This window comes from Dendrobium catenatum, unplaced genomic scaffold, assembly GCF_001605985.2.
Source record: "Dendrobium catenatum unplaced genomic scaffold, ASM160598v2 fragScaff_scaffold_1021, whole genome shotgun sequence".
Lineage (NCBI taxonomy): Eukaryota > Viridiplantae > Streptophyta > Magnoliopsida > Asparagales > Orchidaceae > Dendrobium > Dendrobium catenatum.
The window spans coordinates 3075525-3094534 of NW_021319483.1; the positions used below are offsets into that span (position 1 = coordinate 3075525).

At 38.8% G+C, this 19010-nt stretch overlaps 1 protein-coding gene across 1 annotated transcript; it reads right to left on the minus strand.

Moving 5' to 3' along the window:
• Positions 1-1716: 1716 nt before the first annotated feature.
• LOC110102036 (plastidic ATP/ADP-transporter) lies at positions 1717-17656 on the minus strand. Its single transcript, XM_020830178.2, has 5 exons — positions 16729-17656; positions 14395-14661; positions 14166-14309; positions 13730-14077; positions 1717-2411 (listed from the first exon to the last, which is right to left on the minus strand). Exons 1-5 carry the CDS (start codon positions 17554-17556, stop codon positions 2019-2021), a joined length of 1980 nt encoding a protein of 659 aa, XP_020685837.1. The 5' UTR covers positions 17557-17656; the 3' UTR covers positions 1717-2018.
• Between the last annotated feature and the right edge of the window lie 1354 nt (positions 17657-19010).

The following is a 19010-nucleotide window of genomic DNA, read 5'->3' on the forward strand; positions in this document are numbered from 1 at the left end:
AGACAAACAAATCTTCCAACTGCGTCGTCGAAGAAAAGCTCTCCGCGGGCTCCAAAACCAAGCTTTTCCTTTGCTTTTCTTTCTCTTTCTCTCTCTTGCCTTCTCCTTCTCTCTCTTCAAATGAATCCAAAATATCTCAATCGGATATTTATCAACACTGATCGTCCCGGACGATCCAATATTCGTCCCGAGACAATTTGCCCTCTGGCAAAATTTCGTACAGACGAAATTAAATAGCGTCCGGACGACTTGCTCTCTGGACAAATTTCGTACAGACGGATCGTCCCGACCCTTCCAGGTTCGTACAGACGAAAATAACAAATTTCTTCACAAATTTCTTCAGTTCGTCCAGTACTAAATCCAGTTCGTACAGACGAACTGCACCTAAAAAATCAGCTTTTTCATGGCACTGATCGTCCCGGACGATCTCAATATCGTCTCGGACGATCCTGGGACGAAAATCACATCTACAGAGAAACAAATCAAAGGAACGAGCTCTCACAGTACTTGTGCTCTTTTCTACGACTGATGTTGTCTGCAGTTGCTCATGTTCGAAGGTTTCCCACTACAAGTACCATGCTCGTTCATTTATACCTGTTTAAATGAATTGAATTATCATTTAGTGTTCACATTTTTTAATCTAATTATGCATTTTAAACTTTATGGTTCCCTGTTGTTCACCTTAAATTATGTTCCCTATCATTTTGTTGATATTAAATCCCATGTTAATCAAAATTTCAGCAGCATCCTAACATTTTCTCATTTAGTGGAAATTTAGGAAGTCTTAGCCTTACTGCCACGTCAAGAAAGACGTGCACTATCAGTATTGGATGACACCGCAATTGTAGTCTTCAATCCTACCACACAAAAATCCACCACATCAAGAAAGATGTGCACTGTCAATGTTGGATGTCACGGCAAGCAGTGGTGGATGGATTGTGTTCGGGCTATGAGACGGAAGAGGCAGAGAGGTGGTGCGGCTCTTGGTCTTCGAACGGGTTGAGCAGGGAGACAGCTTGGATCATGAAGACTCGACAGGTGCAGGGAATCCATGGCTAGAAGGCAGAGGATGGGTAGAGGGAAGAAATGGAGGCTAGGGCTGGGTTTGGCTTGGAGCGTTGGTGTCAGATGGAGGAAAGGCATCAGGGTTTGGTTGGTTGAGCAAAGGAAGAGGCGGGCCGAATGTCTGCATCAAAGGAGATCAGCACAGTGGGGTTCTATATGGGAGCAAAGGAAGAGGCAGGCGCGGGATTCGACTTGCTTGCGAGATTAGAAGTCGGATGGGAGTCTTCGATAGTGAGAAAGAACATGAGATGTTGCCGAAAGCGGGTATGAGCTGCGAGGAGTTCGTGGATTTCAACAAAGGGCACGAGGGAGCTCGGGATTTTGATGTTTGGAGTTTGGCACAACCGAAGATAGGGCTTTATGCGGTAGTTGCATGCGTGAGGGAGGAATAAGAACGAAGCCTCTCGCCTCATTCTTGTTTTAACAATGCGAGTGGAGTATGGAGTCGTGCATAGATCGTGTGGAGCATGGCTGGAGCGGTGTGGAGAGATCGCACGAAGCACATCGGTCTGCAAGCGAGCTAAGGCGTCTAATTTGATTTTTTATTTTTATTCCCCTGTGATAGCCAACATAAAACTAAGAAAAATATGACATCAGAAGTGGAAGAAAAATAACTTTGACGCATCTCTGCTAAGATGTTTAACAAAAAAATTACAAATGTAACAACAGTGATTCTCAAAGACTGATCGATAAAAGTACATGCATGAATGAAGTAATTGCTAAGACAGTTTATTTCATTTCAAAAACAGAAAGAAATCACTACTATAAGTGCTAAGTCAGTTTATTTCATTTCAAAAACAGACAAAGAAATCACTACTATACCTCCCACTACTATCACTACATGATGATTGTAAGTTTATGCATCACCTAATCATCATATCTTTCCCAGAATCATTTGAATATCTAAACCAACCTTTCAGGGTATTGAGACCCGAAAATTTCTGAAGGAATCCTTACTGCGGAAGTTGGCTGGGGGTTTCAGGCTCTGAAGCTGTTTTCTGTTGCAAAGCTGAACCATTTGATGATTTAGGTTCAGCAAGAGAACCATTATCTTCCTTCTCCACCAAGCTACTAACTTCTTTTGCAGAAACTTCAATCACAGGTTCCTTGGCCTTTTCCTTCACCCTCTCTTTCTCTACCTCTTGTTTGGCTAATGGAGAGAATTGGGAATCCAGAGATCTGGCAGCCCCCAACCAAGCAAGAACAATTACCAATAGTATTCCTCCAAGATAGGGAGTAGAGTTTGCTAGAGAGCCAAATGTTAATATCATGAACTGTTGAATCAAAGCACCACCTGACTTTCCCAAGGGATTGCAAACAACATCAATGGCTGCTTTCCCTTTAACCTGAAATAATGTTTAAGAAAATGATAAAAATTAAAACCTTTAGTGCTCAGAAATAATGTCTTCCCTAGCTATTAATATGCATAAACTATCTCAATTTTCGCTAGTGACAATCAAATTTGAGGAAACATGGCGCAGGTCAAGTTCAATACATAAAAATGTGCTAAAGATCAGGTTTAACATGTTCAATAATGATATGAAACCTGAAAATTGGTCTTACACCGCACAACTCTCAGTCATACAATCAGACTTTGGTGGTTTTTATCATGCATTTTCTAGGATATGAAACTCTTAAATAAAAATTAATTTCCACTTAAATGGAGGTCTGCTGCTCCCTTGGGTAGTGGTAGAAAGCACTGTATAGAAATGTTTTTAAATAAAAATGATCTTACAAAACAGAAGGTAGTTGTACAAAGTACTGTATAACAGTAAAAGTAATAACGCGATAAACCACTATTGCAAGCAAACTGAGAAATGGAGGTAAGCTGCTCCCTTGGGACTTAACATGCTCCCCATCATGTTGCCCCCACGCTGGAAGAGCTCAAGTCTACTAAGCTGTTATCAGTGGGATTCATCAACAGGATAAAAAGTAAATGCCAGCAACAGTAAATGCCGCCGGAAGATGTTTGGGCGAATCAATGACATAAGCATTGCCATTGATCTTCTTTTAGATTGAAATAGGTCCGATCTTCAGGGGGCCCACCTTTGAATATGTGCTAGGTGGAAATTCGCGATGTCAGCAGGATAGTTGTCAATGGCGCAAAATAGAGCGTGCCATGGCGCACGGCACGGCGCGGCACACCTACAGCTCCATGTTCATGGCGAGACGCATGTGTTTAAAATAGCGCGCGCTATTTGTGCCACATGTGAGCTATGGCGCATGGCGCACGGCACAAAATAGCACGCCAAATTATTTTTAAATTTCATTATACTTATGAATATTTTTTTATTTAAAAATATATTTATATTTTAAGATAAATGATTGTTCGTTGTCCTAATTTCACGAAAGATTTTCTATTTGCTGCATCCGCTGAACACATACCGCAGTCCCTAAGTCGAAGTCGTTGAATCTATCCCGAAGTCGAAGGTTTTCTGTTCGCCGCATTCGCTGCTTCCGCCGAATCCAGTCGAATCTGTCCCAAAGTCGAAGTCGATGCTTCCACCGAATCGTCCCGCAGAGCAGTGCTTCCGCCAAATCCGCCCCCTCCGTCTGTTCTAATAAAAAAATCTTACCAGTTGACTCTGATTTGCAACCTCTGTCAATCCGTCAGTTTCGCACAGCTCTGTTGTTTTGCACGGCTATTTCTTATAAGAATTTACAACTTAACAGATATGCTCGGTACCGCTATGTGCATGCTCGGTATCGCTAGGTACATGCACGGTACTGCTAGGTACATGCTCGGTACTTTTCCATACAAACGACATATAAACCCCCGCAAGGGCGCTGCCCCTTGACACCGCGACCTAACTGGGCAGGTCAAACCCCGCCAGGGGGCAATGCCCCTTGGATCCCTGACAGCCCGGCATATTATGTTTCTTAGACAATATTATATTTCTTTATCTAAATTTGTTTGCTTTTAGGTGATTATAAATGTTAGATTCAGTTCAATCTTTAAAAAAAGATCTAGCATGAAAATATGTTATACTAACAAATGAATCTGATAACAACAATGTGGCATGCATTTTTTTGTGGTAAAATAACAAAAGGAGGAATTACACGCCACAAACAACACCTCGTTGGGGTTTTAGGAATGCAAGGTCTTGCGCTAACTATTCAGAGCACGTGAAGTCTGAAATTAAGGCATCCATGTTGAAAAAAAGAATTTAAAGGAACAATTTAATGACCTATCAAATGTCAACCTTGCTGAAGGAGAATGATAAGACTTTGATGTGACCACAGATGATATTTTAGTTGCTAAACCATCTAAAATGTTGCGGACAAATAAATCTAACACATCTAGTCAAAGTTCGACATCGACAGCTATCTTCAAAACATCACGACCTAAAGGTCCATTAGATACTTTCCTTACACCAAATTCTGAAGATGTAGTAAAACATAGAAAATGTCAGTTTAGCAAAGAAATTGATGCAGCTAAAAAAGAAATGAGGGGAAGGATTATTCAAGTGTTCAGTAGATGGTATACGATGTTGAGATTCCATTTAATATTATAAACTATGATAGTTTTCCTGCTATGGTGGAGGCACTTGGGCAGTTTGGACCTGGTATGAAACCTCTTAGTTATCATGAGGTACGAGTTACTTGTTTGAAGAAAGTTGGACATACACATGAGCTATTATGACATCATCAAGAGATTGTGTACGATATGGTTGTTCTCTAATGGCAGATGCATGGACGTCGAGGAATGGGAAAAGCTTAATCAATTTTCTTGTTAATTGTCCAAGAGGTTGCGCATTCATAGAGTCAATTGATTCTAGTTCTTTCTCCAAGAATGCTATGAAAATGTTTGAACTTTTTTGCAAGTACATCAAGGTTATTGGACCACATAATGTGATCCAAGTCGTCACTGATAATGCATCCGAAAATGTTCTTGCAGGTTTGTCACAAATTTTATTTTAAAACTATGTTATTTCATGAAGAATTTTTATATATCTTAACTTAAATTATAATGACATAACAATAAAATTATTGATAGACAAATATCCTCACATTTATTAGACTCCTTGTGTTGCTCACTGTTTGGATTTAATAATGGAGGGCATTTTCAAAATTCAAAAGCTAAGGTGATGCTTTGAGAAAGAGGTGGCAGTACACAGCTTTATATATTCTAGGACTCGCTTACTTAAGTTAATGAGAAGGTGCACAAATTAAAGAGCACTTATCAAACCCACAAAGACTCGTTTTGCAACAACTTTCTTAACTTTACAACGTTTTCATCAACAACTGAACTTGAAGAAAATGTTTACATGTGAGGAGTTTATCTTGGGTCCTTATGCGAAAGAGGCTAAAGCAAAACAATCTCAACATACAATCTTACAGCAATCATTTTGGAACACTATAGTGTATGCCTTAAAAATAGCTGATCCTTTATTAAAAGTTCTTAGATTGATTGATGGAGAGAAGAAGCCCCCAATTGCTTACATATATGAAACAATTGATAGAGCAAAAAATGCAATTGCTGCAAGCTTCAATAACAGTGATAAGTATGATCAAATTTTTAAAATAATTGATAGAAAATGGGAAGTGTAATTACACCGGCCTCTACATGCAGTGGGACATTTTTAAATCCTGAATATTTTTTTAATAACCCTGATATTGCCAAAGATAAGAAAATAACTGATGGTCTTTATCAATGTATTGAAAGATTATCTCAAGATGTAGCTGAAGAAGATAAAATCAGTAATGAATTAAGTTTATACATTAGGGTGAATGACTATTTGATATTCCTCCAGCTGTAAGATAAAGAACTACTCGATATCCAGGTATCATTATTTACGAAAAAATTAAGACTGATTTGCAAGTATATAATATTGAAAAAAAAATCATTTCTTCCAGCTCATTGGTGGTTGGCATATGGATAAGGAGCTCCCAATTTACAAAACTTTGCTATTAAAGTCCTAAGTCTAACATGTAGTTCATTTGGATGCGAACGCAATGTGAGTATTTTTGAACATGTAAGTATTTTACAATGTATGTGTTGCTTTTTTATATATGTTCATAATATAGTAATGTAATAATATTTTAATTACAGCTTCATAGCAAACGAAGAAGCAAATTGTATTATGGTCGCTTAAAGGATTTAGTTTATGTGAAATATAATAGAGTACTGATTCGGAGATTCAATCATCGTGATGTGATTAATCCTATTTCTTTGATTGAGATAAATGATGCAAATGAATGGCTAACAGGAAAATTAGATGATGAGTCTGATGAAGAAAATGACTTTATTGCTGGAGATGAAGATTTAACTTGAACAAGTACTGCTAAGGCTACTAGTGTTTATAATAAAAGATATAATATTCAAAAAAGATCTAAAGGGAAAGAGAATGAATCTTCAATTAGGTATCATGTTGTTATTGAGAATGAGGATGATGAGGGTGATGAATAGGATTATGAAGTAGGAGAATATTGATGAAGATAATAAAGCTTTTTTAACATTTAATGATGATGATGATTCCCAAGAAGAGTAGATTAAATTTTTGTTTGATCTTTAAAAAAAATATTGTAATATTTAAATTATGAGATATTTGAATGTTACTTAGTCAAACTTATATATGTATTGTATTTCATTATTATGATAGCTTGCCTTTCATTTTTAATGATATTTCATATTCATGCTTATTATTTTATAATTTTTATATAATTTGTACCATGTTCAAAATGGCGTGCACCGCGCCGTGCACTATGCACCATGGCTCCAAAGGGACCTTTGTGCCATGGTGCGCCATTCGTCGTTAACAGGTATGGTCAACAGACCATAACTAACTCGCCTAGGTGGAACACCTTGTGACGATGGTGTTGGTCTACTTGCTCTTGTAAGTATCATTAGAAGCCAAAGGCTAACTGCGAACATCAAGCAGCATGCTAGAGAATTATGTAGCAATACCAAAGGCTTATTTATTGTGACATTTAGATAAAATGGTGACATCAAATATATGATTGGGAGCTTAGTGTAAACAATACTAAATGGGCTGCAACTTATTGAGCGGTCTAGAACTAAGTATATTTCTTGGGTGGTCTTGAACTAAGTATCTCAGCATATTACCAAGAGTCCTATTGAGCATTTTTGTTTGACTGTCGAATTGAGGATGATAGATAGAGCTAAGTTATAAAGTAGTGTTCATTTATTTACAAAGCTCACACCAAAAATAACTAATGAATTTTATATCACGATCAGAAGTTAGGCTCCATGGTATGCCATGTAGACAAACAATTTCATGAAAAAAAAAACCTGCAATGTGAAGGGCATCGAAAGTCTTCTTACAAGCAATAAAGTGAAACATTTTTTAGAATCTATCTACGGCAACCATGATGGAATCAAAGCCACATTTTGTGCAAGGTGAACCGAAAACAAAATCGAGACTCAAATCCTCCCAAATTGAATCAAGAATAAGGAGAGGCGTATATAACCAGTATTATGCCCGTTGCCTTTATATTGTTGATAAATCGAACAACGCTCACTGAAGTAGGAAACATCTCTTTGCATAGGCAGGAAAAATTGTAGCTTAAGTTGTTCGATAGACTTATCACACCCCACATGAGCTACGAGCCCGTTAAAGTCAAGTTCTTTAATCAATTGTTGTCGCCAAGATAAAATAGGAATACATAGGAGGTTATGTTTGAATAGAAAACCATGACAAATAGAGAATGCAGTATCACGCTAGCCGGAAGTATACAGAAGTACATGTGAGCCATACATATTGCTAAAATCTTTATTTGTGGCAAAAAGTTCTTTTAAGTAAGCAACGCCTGAAATTTATGTATTTAGTTGTGTAATGAGAGTTGAACGTCTATTGAGTGTGTCCGCAACTCTGTTCTGAAAACCTGAGTTGAGTTGAAGTACAAAGGTAAATTTCTGTAGATAAATAATCCAGCAAGCATGCATTCTGCTAATGGTTTTTTGAGAAGTGATATATTATAGTGCTTAGTCATCATTGCATAGAACAAAGTTTTGATGCAATAGATAATGCTCCCACTGCTATAAGGTATAAATGACTGCATAAAGTTCTTGTTCGTATGCAACCCATTTTGTACGAGTCACTTAAATTTTCAATAAAAAATTCAATAGCGTGTTTGTTTTGTGAAAGCACAGCACCTATACCCTTTCTCGAAGCATCAGTGTCAACATGGAATTATTTGTTGAAATTCGACAGTGCAAGGATAGGTGTTGTGCTGAGAGCTACTTAATGGTGTAAAGACTTTATTGTTGCTCGCTGCCCCAAAAAAATGTTTTGGCCTTCAAGAGGTTGGTAATCGATGTCATGATAATGCTAAACCCATGAATAAATCTTTAACAGAAGTTTGCAAGCTCATGAAAGCTATGAAAATCAAAGAGAGAATGTGGCATTGGCCACTTAGTAATCATAGAAACCTTTCTCGAGTCAACATGAACACCATTACTTGATATAATGAAGCAAAGAAATATACATGGGATTGAGCAATTTCACATTTGAGAATGTTGATGTACAAGTTGTTTTGACGTAGTAATTCAAATATCGCTTGCAGGTGTTGAAGGTGGTCCGCCAAATTTATAACTATTGATGAGGATGTCGTCAAAGTAAACAACATAATATTTATTTAAGATGGGTTTTAATACCTCGTTAATAAGCATCATAAAGGTGGATGGAGCATTATATAACCCAAACGACATCATATTCCATTTGTGTAGACCTTCACACATTTTAAACGTTGTTTTCCATTCATCCTCCGCTCGGATTCGAATATGATAGTACCCACTACATGAGTCCAATTTAGAAAAGATTGAGGAATCAAAAAGTTTATCAAACAGCTTAGATTGGGAATCTAAATTTTATAGTGATTTTATTGATAAATCAGTTGTCGACACACATTCTCCAACTTCCGTCCTTAGAGTAATGCAGGTACAACACAAGGGCTCAAGCTAGGCTGAATCAGTTGTTTGGACAAAAAGTCATCAGCCAATTTCTGCAAAATGACTTACTCCATATGACTCATCTTATAATGTTCAAGGTTAGGAAGGGTAGCTCCTGGTGTGAAGTCAATGTGACGTTGTAGGGTTCATAAAGGCGGCAATCCTGGAGGTAAATCATTGGGTGCCACATCAGCAAATTGCTCTAGTAAGTTCTGTAATTCAACAGACATGGATTTAAGATAACTTTTCGGGTTCAATTCTTGTATAACCAAATCTAGGAGGGCAAATGACTCTTTCTGGGATTGAAGAAGAGATGACCCAGACACAAATGTGCATCACAGCTTAACCAAATACCACATAGGTATTAGTTTCAATCAAGTGCGAGATGAGACGCAATCTCTTTCCTTTCCAATCAAACAAATAGGTATTCATACAACAATCATGAATTGCCCCAAAATCAAACTGTCATGGCCTACCCAAAATATAAGACGATAAACATCCATGTCAAGCACATCACAGAGAACTTCACAAATGTAATGTTGGTCAATAGAAAATGAAATTCGGTACTTCTCAGATATCATTATACCAAACCCTTTTTTGATCGAACTAATTTTGTAAAGGTTTGGATTTTTGGTATAATTGTATGTGCTTTTTCTAATTTTCCCTACCGCTAGGGTTTCCTCCGCTGCGTGCTTAGGTTTCTCCGGCAGGTCGGCCTCCCGCCCCGCTTCGCCCAATTTTCTTCGGGCATTCTTCATGTTGTTGGACTTTCTCTGGTTTGAGGGGAGTTTCTTTTACCTTTTTCTTAATTTTGCTGCCGCGCTTTGTTTCTTTTGGCCTAGGTGGTCGGAATGACCTCGAATAGGCTCTTGGATCCTGGTTTTTAAGATGGATCTAAGATGTATCATTCGTTTTTGGATGTTTTATATGGTAATGCGTTGGTCGTTCGTTTCTCGCCTCTCAAAATGAGCTCTTTCCGTGGTTTACCTGTTGTTTGGATCTCTGAGGAGGAGATCGCTTCTTTAGCCGCTCCTTTCCAGTTTGCTTTGGTGGGATTTTTTCCTTCTCACCACCCTAGTTTAGATTCTATCTGACGCTTTTTCTTTAACCTTAAGCTTCTCACCACCCTAGTTTTCGATTACCTTACTGGATACGTCTCATGTGTTGATTAAATTGTCTAATGACATAGATTATAGTAATATTCTTTGCCATCGTTTTTACCTGGTTTTCAATTGCTACATGAAAATCACTAAATGGTTGTCTACCCTTGATATTGGTATGGAATCACCAGTCATCCCCATATGGGTCTCCTTCCCTAACCTTCGGCCACATCTTTTTGCTCCCAAGATCCTTCATGTTTTGGGCTCTTTATTTGGCCGCCCCCCTTAAAATCAATTCGGCCACCTCTGTTGGCTCGCGGCCTTCACTGGCGCGTGTTCTGGTGGAATTGGATATTACGAAACTCTACTCTGATAAAGTTTGGAAGGGTTCTGAGCATTCGGGTTAATTCAACATGTGCAAATGGAGGTGTTTCCACCATTCTGTGAGGTTGTGTAAGGCCATTGGGCACAAACGGGGTGAATGTCGCTCTTCTCCTTATGTTCTCAATCATGTTTCTTCTTCGAAGCCTTCTATTACTGTTAAAAATGTTTATGTTTATGTGGAAAATGCTGATGATGGTGGTTTTGTGGATTTGGTTGCTCCTAAACCTTTGGGTCAGTCTATTGAAGGTGATGGCCCAATTGTTTTTTCCCCTTCACATGCGATTGAAGGTGTTGCGCGTAAGCCTGTTATTGAGCCTGCATCTACCTCTGAACTCTCCCCTGCTGACCCTGTGTCTGCTCATACTATTTGTGATTCACATGTTATTCCTATTACTAAATTAGCCCTTGTGGACTCTGTGGTTGGGTTTGAGTCTGTAGCCCAGGCCCCTAGGCTTTGTGTTAGTGCTGGTGGTGTTGTGAATTGTGATGTTAATTCAATCCATGTTTTGTCTTGTGCGAAATTTGTGCCTGCTTAGTGCGGTTTGTCTATGGCTGAGGTGCCTCCTGCGGTCGCTGAGCTGTCTGGTTCTTCTAATTCTCCTATTTTTGAGTCTCCTGGTTGTGATGACCCGTCCCCTATGAGCCCCGTTATTCAGGATGCTAGCTCCTCTTCAGTTAATTTAGCTATGGCTGAGGCGCCTGCTGTGCTCGATGATCAATTAGTTTTACATTCGTATGATGGGCGTGTGGGCAATGTTAACTTTGTCAATATTCCTATTTCGATCATGTCTAATAGTGAGTTGAAAAAGCATGTGGCTAAATCTGCGAAAAACTCTGTTTTGGTTCAAAATGATTGGTTGATTTTAGAGGACTCACTCTCTTCCCCTTCTAGTGAGGATGAAACTGACTTTCATCATGTCGAGCAAGACCGTCCTGTTATTCGTGGTGTTTCAATTTAAAAATGGTAATAAGCAATGAAGGAAAGGCAAAAAGATATATGGTCTGTGATTTGGCTCGCACGTTTTCGTCGATGGTTTTTGGCGGTTTTCTGGACGATGAGGAGGAGGCCCCTACTGCCCCTTCGTGGCTAAGCTAGTCAACAACCGGGGTGCCTCGGTGTTGGATGGATTGCAATCGTTTACTACCACCTATGGATGATCTGTGCATGGCTGCTAGGCTGGTGCTGGGGGCCTCCATTCTTGAGTCCCCTTTCGTTGATTATTTTGCTCTGTTTGGTTGTTTTGGGTCACTACTGTTTGTATCCAAGGATGTTGGTCTGATGACTTTGTACCCCTTCTTTTTTTCTTAATAAAAATTTTTTGTTAAATAAAGGTTTGGATTTTTGGTGGTTTGAAGCTATAAAACATGCACTACTAAGCAAGAAATAATATTCTTAGTACAACTACTATCGATAATAAGTTCACAAACTTCACCCTTGATCATACATCGTGTCTTGAATAATGCGTTTCACTGAGAGCAGTTGGGTTGCCTTGGTGCCAATAACAACTTTTCCATTACACAAACAAGTGTTTCGCCATCATCACCAATAATATCTTCAATTATTGGTTCATTATCCACTTCAATAGCAAGGGTTTCATTTTTGCCTGCAGCTTCCATTAGTTTGAGTTGTTGTCAAGTATGACATTCATTAAATTTATGACCTAGTTGGAAGCATCTAAAAATTTTAAGGTAGTGAGTTTTGAATATGAACTATCCCGCATAGGAGCTTTCCCTTTGGATTGAAGTTTAAGATCAAATGATCAATAATCGAATTTTTTGTTGGATGGTAGGATTGTTGACATTGAAGGGGATGTCTGGGTTTGGCAGTAGGAATTCCACTCTTATGAGTATTTGAATCCATTTCATTGAATTGTAAACTATTAGAACTACGGGAATGACGAGAACTGGGTCTCGACCTTTAAAGCAAAATTTACAGCCTTTAATGGAACCAAACAGAGTTCAATTCAAGCTTATCCTGTAGGGCTTCTCTGAGACTGCTGATATACCTAGCTACAAGTTTGTTGGGGAATTCGTTGAGGTTATTTTGAGCACTCAACCGATAGAGTTCTTCAGTGTATTCATTCAATGTGTGGCTTCCTTGGCTGCAATTTTGGCAACACAAGTACAACTTCTATTTATAATTAGTACTTACCAACTATCGACTGCACCTTTTCCTTCCTGTCGTCGTGACTGAAGCAATTGAACCCACCAAGCACTTGCACCTCCCTTCAAACGACAGGTCACATATTTAACCTATTTTAATGGAGCAATTTTCATGTACTAAAAAAATGTTTCAATAACTCGCTCCTAGTCAAGATAGTCTTCGATATGCAGTTGGACGTCGAAAAATGGGATGTCTAACTTGGCTTGAATTCATGGTGATTATGATTGTACATGTGAGGTCTGCGATGCTGATAGTTCTCCCTAGGATGTTTCTTAGCATCATAATCAATTAGTTCACCAAATTGGTCAGAAAAGGTAATTTCATCTTCAGAGTTCGAGATTTCTACAACAAAATGGGAGGCCCATCTCACATTATAATCTGTAATGTGACCACGTTGAGTAGCCAGTATGGTTGTTCCTACTACAGTGTGGTTAACTAGACGTGTCCCCAAATGCACCTTTAGATACTAGAGCACGTTGCACATTTCGACAATAAAACGAAAGAATTCAGAAGTTAATTCCTCGATTTGATGTGTAACCTTCATCTAAGATGACCACAAGGCATCTAAGTTACGATCATCTTTGCCAGTTGCCCTTTTGCTGCAATCTATCATGTTTCGAGAGCCTAAGCTCTGATACCAACTAATGGAGGTAATCATAGAATGTAGGTAAAGCAGGGAAAGATAAAGAATAGAACAGTAAGCTGGTAATTCAGTAATATTCTCTGTAATTCCTCCATAAGTAATACTTCTTATATATTTTCTATGGTTGTATTCAGCTAATGCTAAAGAAATAAAAACAGAAGGTAGTGATAGAAAGTATTTTATAATGGTAGAAGTAATAAAGCAATAAACTAGTAATGGTATTGCAAGCAAAATGAGAAATGGACGTATGCTGCTCCCTTGGGTCTTTACATGCTCCGCATCAGAATATCCCTGTTCCCACCCACACAGAATGTAAAATTGATGGAAAATTAGAAAAAAATAATTGTTTCCTTCATTAATTCTTAGCTTATTAATCTGTACTCATAACACTGAACTAAATTTCGAGAAAACTCATTTGAGCTAAGTTTAGAGAAGACCGATCTCGAAAAAGTTAAGCATACCTTCATCTCTTCATCCAAAGGTATATAAGCCATTTCCTTGCAAGGATCAAACAAGCTGTATTTTGCACTTTTACTGAAAATATTCTGTAGTGCACCAACATAAACAGCTGCAAGAAGAGGAGTCATGCCAACTTGTGCCAATAAAGGGACAAGTGGCTCGCCAAACAAAATTAGAGAGAAGAAACCAACTCCAGTGAGCAGCAAAACTGTAGGTGTAATCATGGCTGCAACACCCCATCCAAATTTTCTAAGTATCACTCTTCCCAGCAGCATCATTGTAAAAGTTGCAATGCCGGTAGCGGTGGAGAAATCACCCATGAATGATGAGTACTCATTAGGGCTGGGGAACTGCCAATTTATATCAAGAATAAATTTAATAGATTCATACATAAATGATATATTTTTTTAAAAAAAGGAGGATTAAATGATATATTACCTGTGCCTTAAGCTTTGATTTCCATGTTACTTCAACAAGATTGATGCTAATACCATATGCTACAACCAAAGTGGCCAGATCCCTCACATATCTAGAAGAGATCAGAACTTTCAAGCTCTCTCCCATACCTAGCTTGGGCTTTTCCTGAGAAGAGTATAAATATTAAACAATAAAAAATGTATTTAGACAGAAAACCATTAAAAAAACATTTTTTTTTCATGGAGCTTACCTTCTTTTTGCGCTCGGTTCTAGGAACAGAAGGATCATTGACAATAAACCTATTCACGCCCCAGTAGATTCCACAGATCACAAAACCAAGAAGAACTACAATGCTCATCATTCCTTTAAGAGATATTGCCCAACCATCAACACCAGGGCCCAATGTTTTCCTCAGGTTGGAGAAGTACTTCACAGTCCGACCAGAGAAAATAAGAGCTATATTAGCTCCAAGGCCAAATAAAGGATAGAATTCTTTGGCTTCCTCAACAGTAGTAATCTGTGAGATACAGGAGAAAATATATCATGTTCAGAAAGCTACTACATTTGATTGCTCGTTTTTACAATTCTGAGTTGTTTTCTAACAAGGAGCCGCATCATAGTAACACCAAAATAAGTCGGAGTGACACTTCCACTTCAGAACTGCACTTAAGCAAGGGACAACAGTGGACAAAAGAACTCATAAAAAAGTTTCCCAGAAGGTGTCATTGCGAGTCCCTTGCCATTTCGAAAGAATATGATTTGTAGGTTTAAGTCAATGTCACTCGATCGCACACCTCCTCGTTAATGTGATTGTAGGTCAACTTGATCAGTTTAGTCAATGCCTTCAACTGCTACAAGCGAAGTGATAATGAATTACCATTTTTGAAAGCAATAAGTGACGTGTGGGAGACTGTAGGCTCCAAGTCTTAGGAATCTAACATTTCTTGTTGGAAGTGATTCAAAAAGCAGTAGAGTTACTCATTAGGCTTCTATCTTTTGTTCAACAATAACTAAGAATTATTCAATGGCCTATGAACACGGAGAAACTTAATGAATTGTCATAAAGGAGGTAATGCTTCTTGAAGGAAGACGAGCACCAGCATAGTGGCGACTTCTAAAAAGTGGTCAAATAGGAGAACACTTCATAACAAAGTGGTGAATCGATCAAGTATAGCTTTTCCCTGCAAGAATCCTAACATATTGAATTTATGTTGCAACTAAGCCTCTGTGATTTTTGCTAAAAAATCATTCATAACTTGGGTCTGGAGCTTTGTTGGGCAATAAGAGAGAAAATTCTTTGTGGTACTCTCCTTTGAGAAATAAGGCTCACCATTAAAATAAATTGGAACAACAACTATGGGGATAGCTTTAGCTTTAGGGCTGATGTGAAGTCTGTCATAGAGAGATAGCTTATTCAAGCTTTAGAGAGAATGAACAAGAGAAGCGACATGAGGAAAGTGTTTGCATATCCATTTGATCATCCTTGTAAGATGATATTTCATTTTTTATAATTACTCAAAGTTCACATGGTGGCTAGCTCAATCATTGTGGAAGAACCTTTCCATGTCTTCATGACCTCTATAATATTGTTCTTTGTTTTCAACATATTCATGCTCACCACATCTAAAGAGATGTTGGATCTATTGATATCCATGTAAATATACAAAGATCTACTAGAGATATAGATCAAGCCCAAAGGGTAGAAGAGAAGAGAGAGAGATATTGAGCCTCAATGATCCTTTAGTGAATTGATCAATAGAAATTCTAGTTGAACCCCTTATACAAAGAAGGGCAAGTTGAGCCAAGTTACAAAGATGACAAAGAGAAATTCTAAGGAAGACTATAGTGGAATAAAGTTTCATTGATCGCACGATGCATTTGCTCGAGTGGTGAACCCCTATAAAAATGTAAGGTCTAGATTTGTTTGTCTAAAATTGGCTACATAGTTTGATATGGAAAACACATGGCTTGAAATATACATATACATACCTAGGTATATAGCAGGTGAGTTAGATGTACATAGATGGCTGCTAATGAGGAACTTTTAGCGAGTTTTAGATGGCGGACGAGTCCTCTTGGTGAGTTCTTCTAGCGAGAACCCCTAATCAGATGACGATTAGGCTACTAACAAACTTTGTAAATCCTTGAGCGAATTCAATAGCTCGGTATTGAGGGTAGAGTAAAGCTGCTTCTTAAGTGACTTGGCAAGATTTCATTAAGAACGACTAAAGACTTCAAGCAACTTAAAGCATAGCAAGCTTTGAGCTATATGAGGTTTAAATTGGTTCATAATTAACAACTTATTGAACCTAATTCAGGCTCCCATAGAGACTTGATTAACCAAGCCAAAACCAATATGGATACACAACAATAGAATCAGAATGATTAAAAAAAAGGATTAAAAACTCATAAGTAACCTGAAACCAACTCTCCTAAGCAATGAAACAAAAAAAATAAAAAATTTCCAATAGAACAGCAACAATAAACGATACTGACGTTTTAAAAAAAAAAGTTAAAAATGTGCAATAGCTGAAAAATGTAAAAGATCCAACCAGTACAGCTTCAAACGGGAAGAACACATCACCTGATTCGCAAATCCCCAGAACAGAACCGAGATGACCACGCTCCCCCAAAGCTCAGCCATCACATAGAACAAGCAAAAACTCCAAATCCTCAGAATAGCCACCGGACCAAGGAAGCTCGGCCCGAGGGCAGCCAGAAGCTTATCAGCAAGAGCCGTGGGATGGATAACATTATTCAAGGGATAAAAGATGAAACCAAATGCTCCAAAGAAAGCGATGAAAGGAAGCAGAACCGTGTAGAAAAGAGCCTCCTTTGACAAAACATTAGAAAGCTTGGTGTACAATAACATGAATCCAACCGCCATAGGCAGATTAACCCATGTCTTGAGAAAGGGGATAATCTCCGCACTGCTCCCCTTCGCCGTCACCACCAACACATCCTTTGTATCCCTCAGAATAGTATAGTTGAAAAGGATGCAAAAGAACATGAGACCGAGTGGGACAATCTTCTTTAAAGTCGTGGTCTCGACTCCCAGAAACTTGGGTTTGGTCTTCTCCAAAGAAGGACTCGTAAACCCAGCTCCGTCCGCCGGAACTGCAGCTCCGGGCGTAACGTCACTCATCCGAACCCCATCTCGAGCTCTCCGTACAGAGTCGGAAAAGAGCAAGCTTTCCGATAGATTCCACGAGTTCAGCGTTTTGGAACCAAACCCATGACGTATTTCGACGGGGTTTTGGGCTCTAACCGATATCGACGGCGGGAGAGCGGAGGTAGGGCGGGAGCTTCGGCGGTATAGGCGAGCGCCAAGAGAGCGGAGGGGGTGAAAGGCGCGAGCTTGGGGATTGGAGGGGAGAGAGAGAAGGCCTCTGCTCTGGATAACCCCTTCCATGGCTTCTCTCTCCCCAAAGGTTTTGGATTGGGAAGCTGCAACTCCCAATAAGGGAAAGAAAAAGCGGATTTGCCGGGCAAGAAGGTAAACGGGAGAGCGATGTGAATCCGCCGAAATTGATATTTGTATTAAATGAACGGTGGATTTTTACAGTAAGATATTTCAAGGAAGGAGATTGTGAGGCATGTGAATTTGGTAAGGGCGTGATGGATATACGACAAAGCTAAACTCACGCGCATGGCTGCTTGCTATTGATTCAAAAAGTATACAAAATTTAAATGATATATTAGTCTGAATGCGTGATTAAAAATGAGTAGATTACGCGCATTTTCCTAACGTGTGCTGGGATATACAGAGAGATAGTATCAGATGAAAAGAAAGAACGGTTTCAAACGTGCCACGTTGCCAAGAGAGATTATTTTGGTAATCAAGCCCGTCCCCTATGAGACGTTCACCGGAAACTAAAAGGAATTTGCCAATTTGCCACGCATGAAACACTAGTATTTTTAAGAATAAATATTCCTCAGAGATTATAAAAAAAAAAAACGTTTTCAATGCCACGCCCTACGCGTATGATATCATTAGAAAAAATGTTATATAAATACTAAATACTGATGCTTTAAGAGGTTATTTAGTTGTAAGAAAAGTGAATTTAAAAATATTGTTAATGTTTTACTTTTTTCACTTTTTAGTGTTTGGTTGATTGAGAAAAGTAAAGCAAATATATGATGTATTCGTAACTCCCTGTATTAGATTATTTTTTTTAGTAAAGTAAAACCGCTCAAAATCGAGCGAAAAAAGAATTCCTCATGCGAGAGAGAGCAGCCCACGGAACAAATCTCTGTTCCTTCCTCCTCTGGTGGAAATCATCGGCAGGGTATCCAAGAGTAGAGACCTCAACCTTGCTACCTTCCACACGTGAAATCACGCCACGCCACCGGTAGATTTACCTCGCCCGAACATATGGCTAATTCAAGGAGGAGGTGGAGATCGGGAATAGGCCCGGAAAGTATGCAGTGAGAGGGAGATGAGTGGGTGGGGAAGATGCGGATAATTTGTGATCTTCCCAGTTGTGATCAAGCCATTGATTAGCATGAAGATTCGACTCCGCCATTGTTGTTTGACTTCGCACGCAGGAAGATCCACACAATAGTTGGCGGCCTGGATGGGGCTTGCCTGATTAAAGCGGTTGCATGAATGAGATGCTATATTATTGCTCAGAGGTATGCCTTTTCACTTCCGATCAACTCAATGTTTGTGATATGCTTGATTTGGCCACTTCGTGGAAGAACCTGGAGTCGCAAGATGGTTGGACAACCTTGTGTAGAAACCTGGAGTGTAAGACTTGTCTTTTATGTTTGATTTTTATGAAAATGTGAAATCGGATGGTGATCAATTGGAGACTTCTGTAATGCCCTAGAATCAAATATGAAATAATTATACATTTTATATTC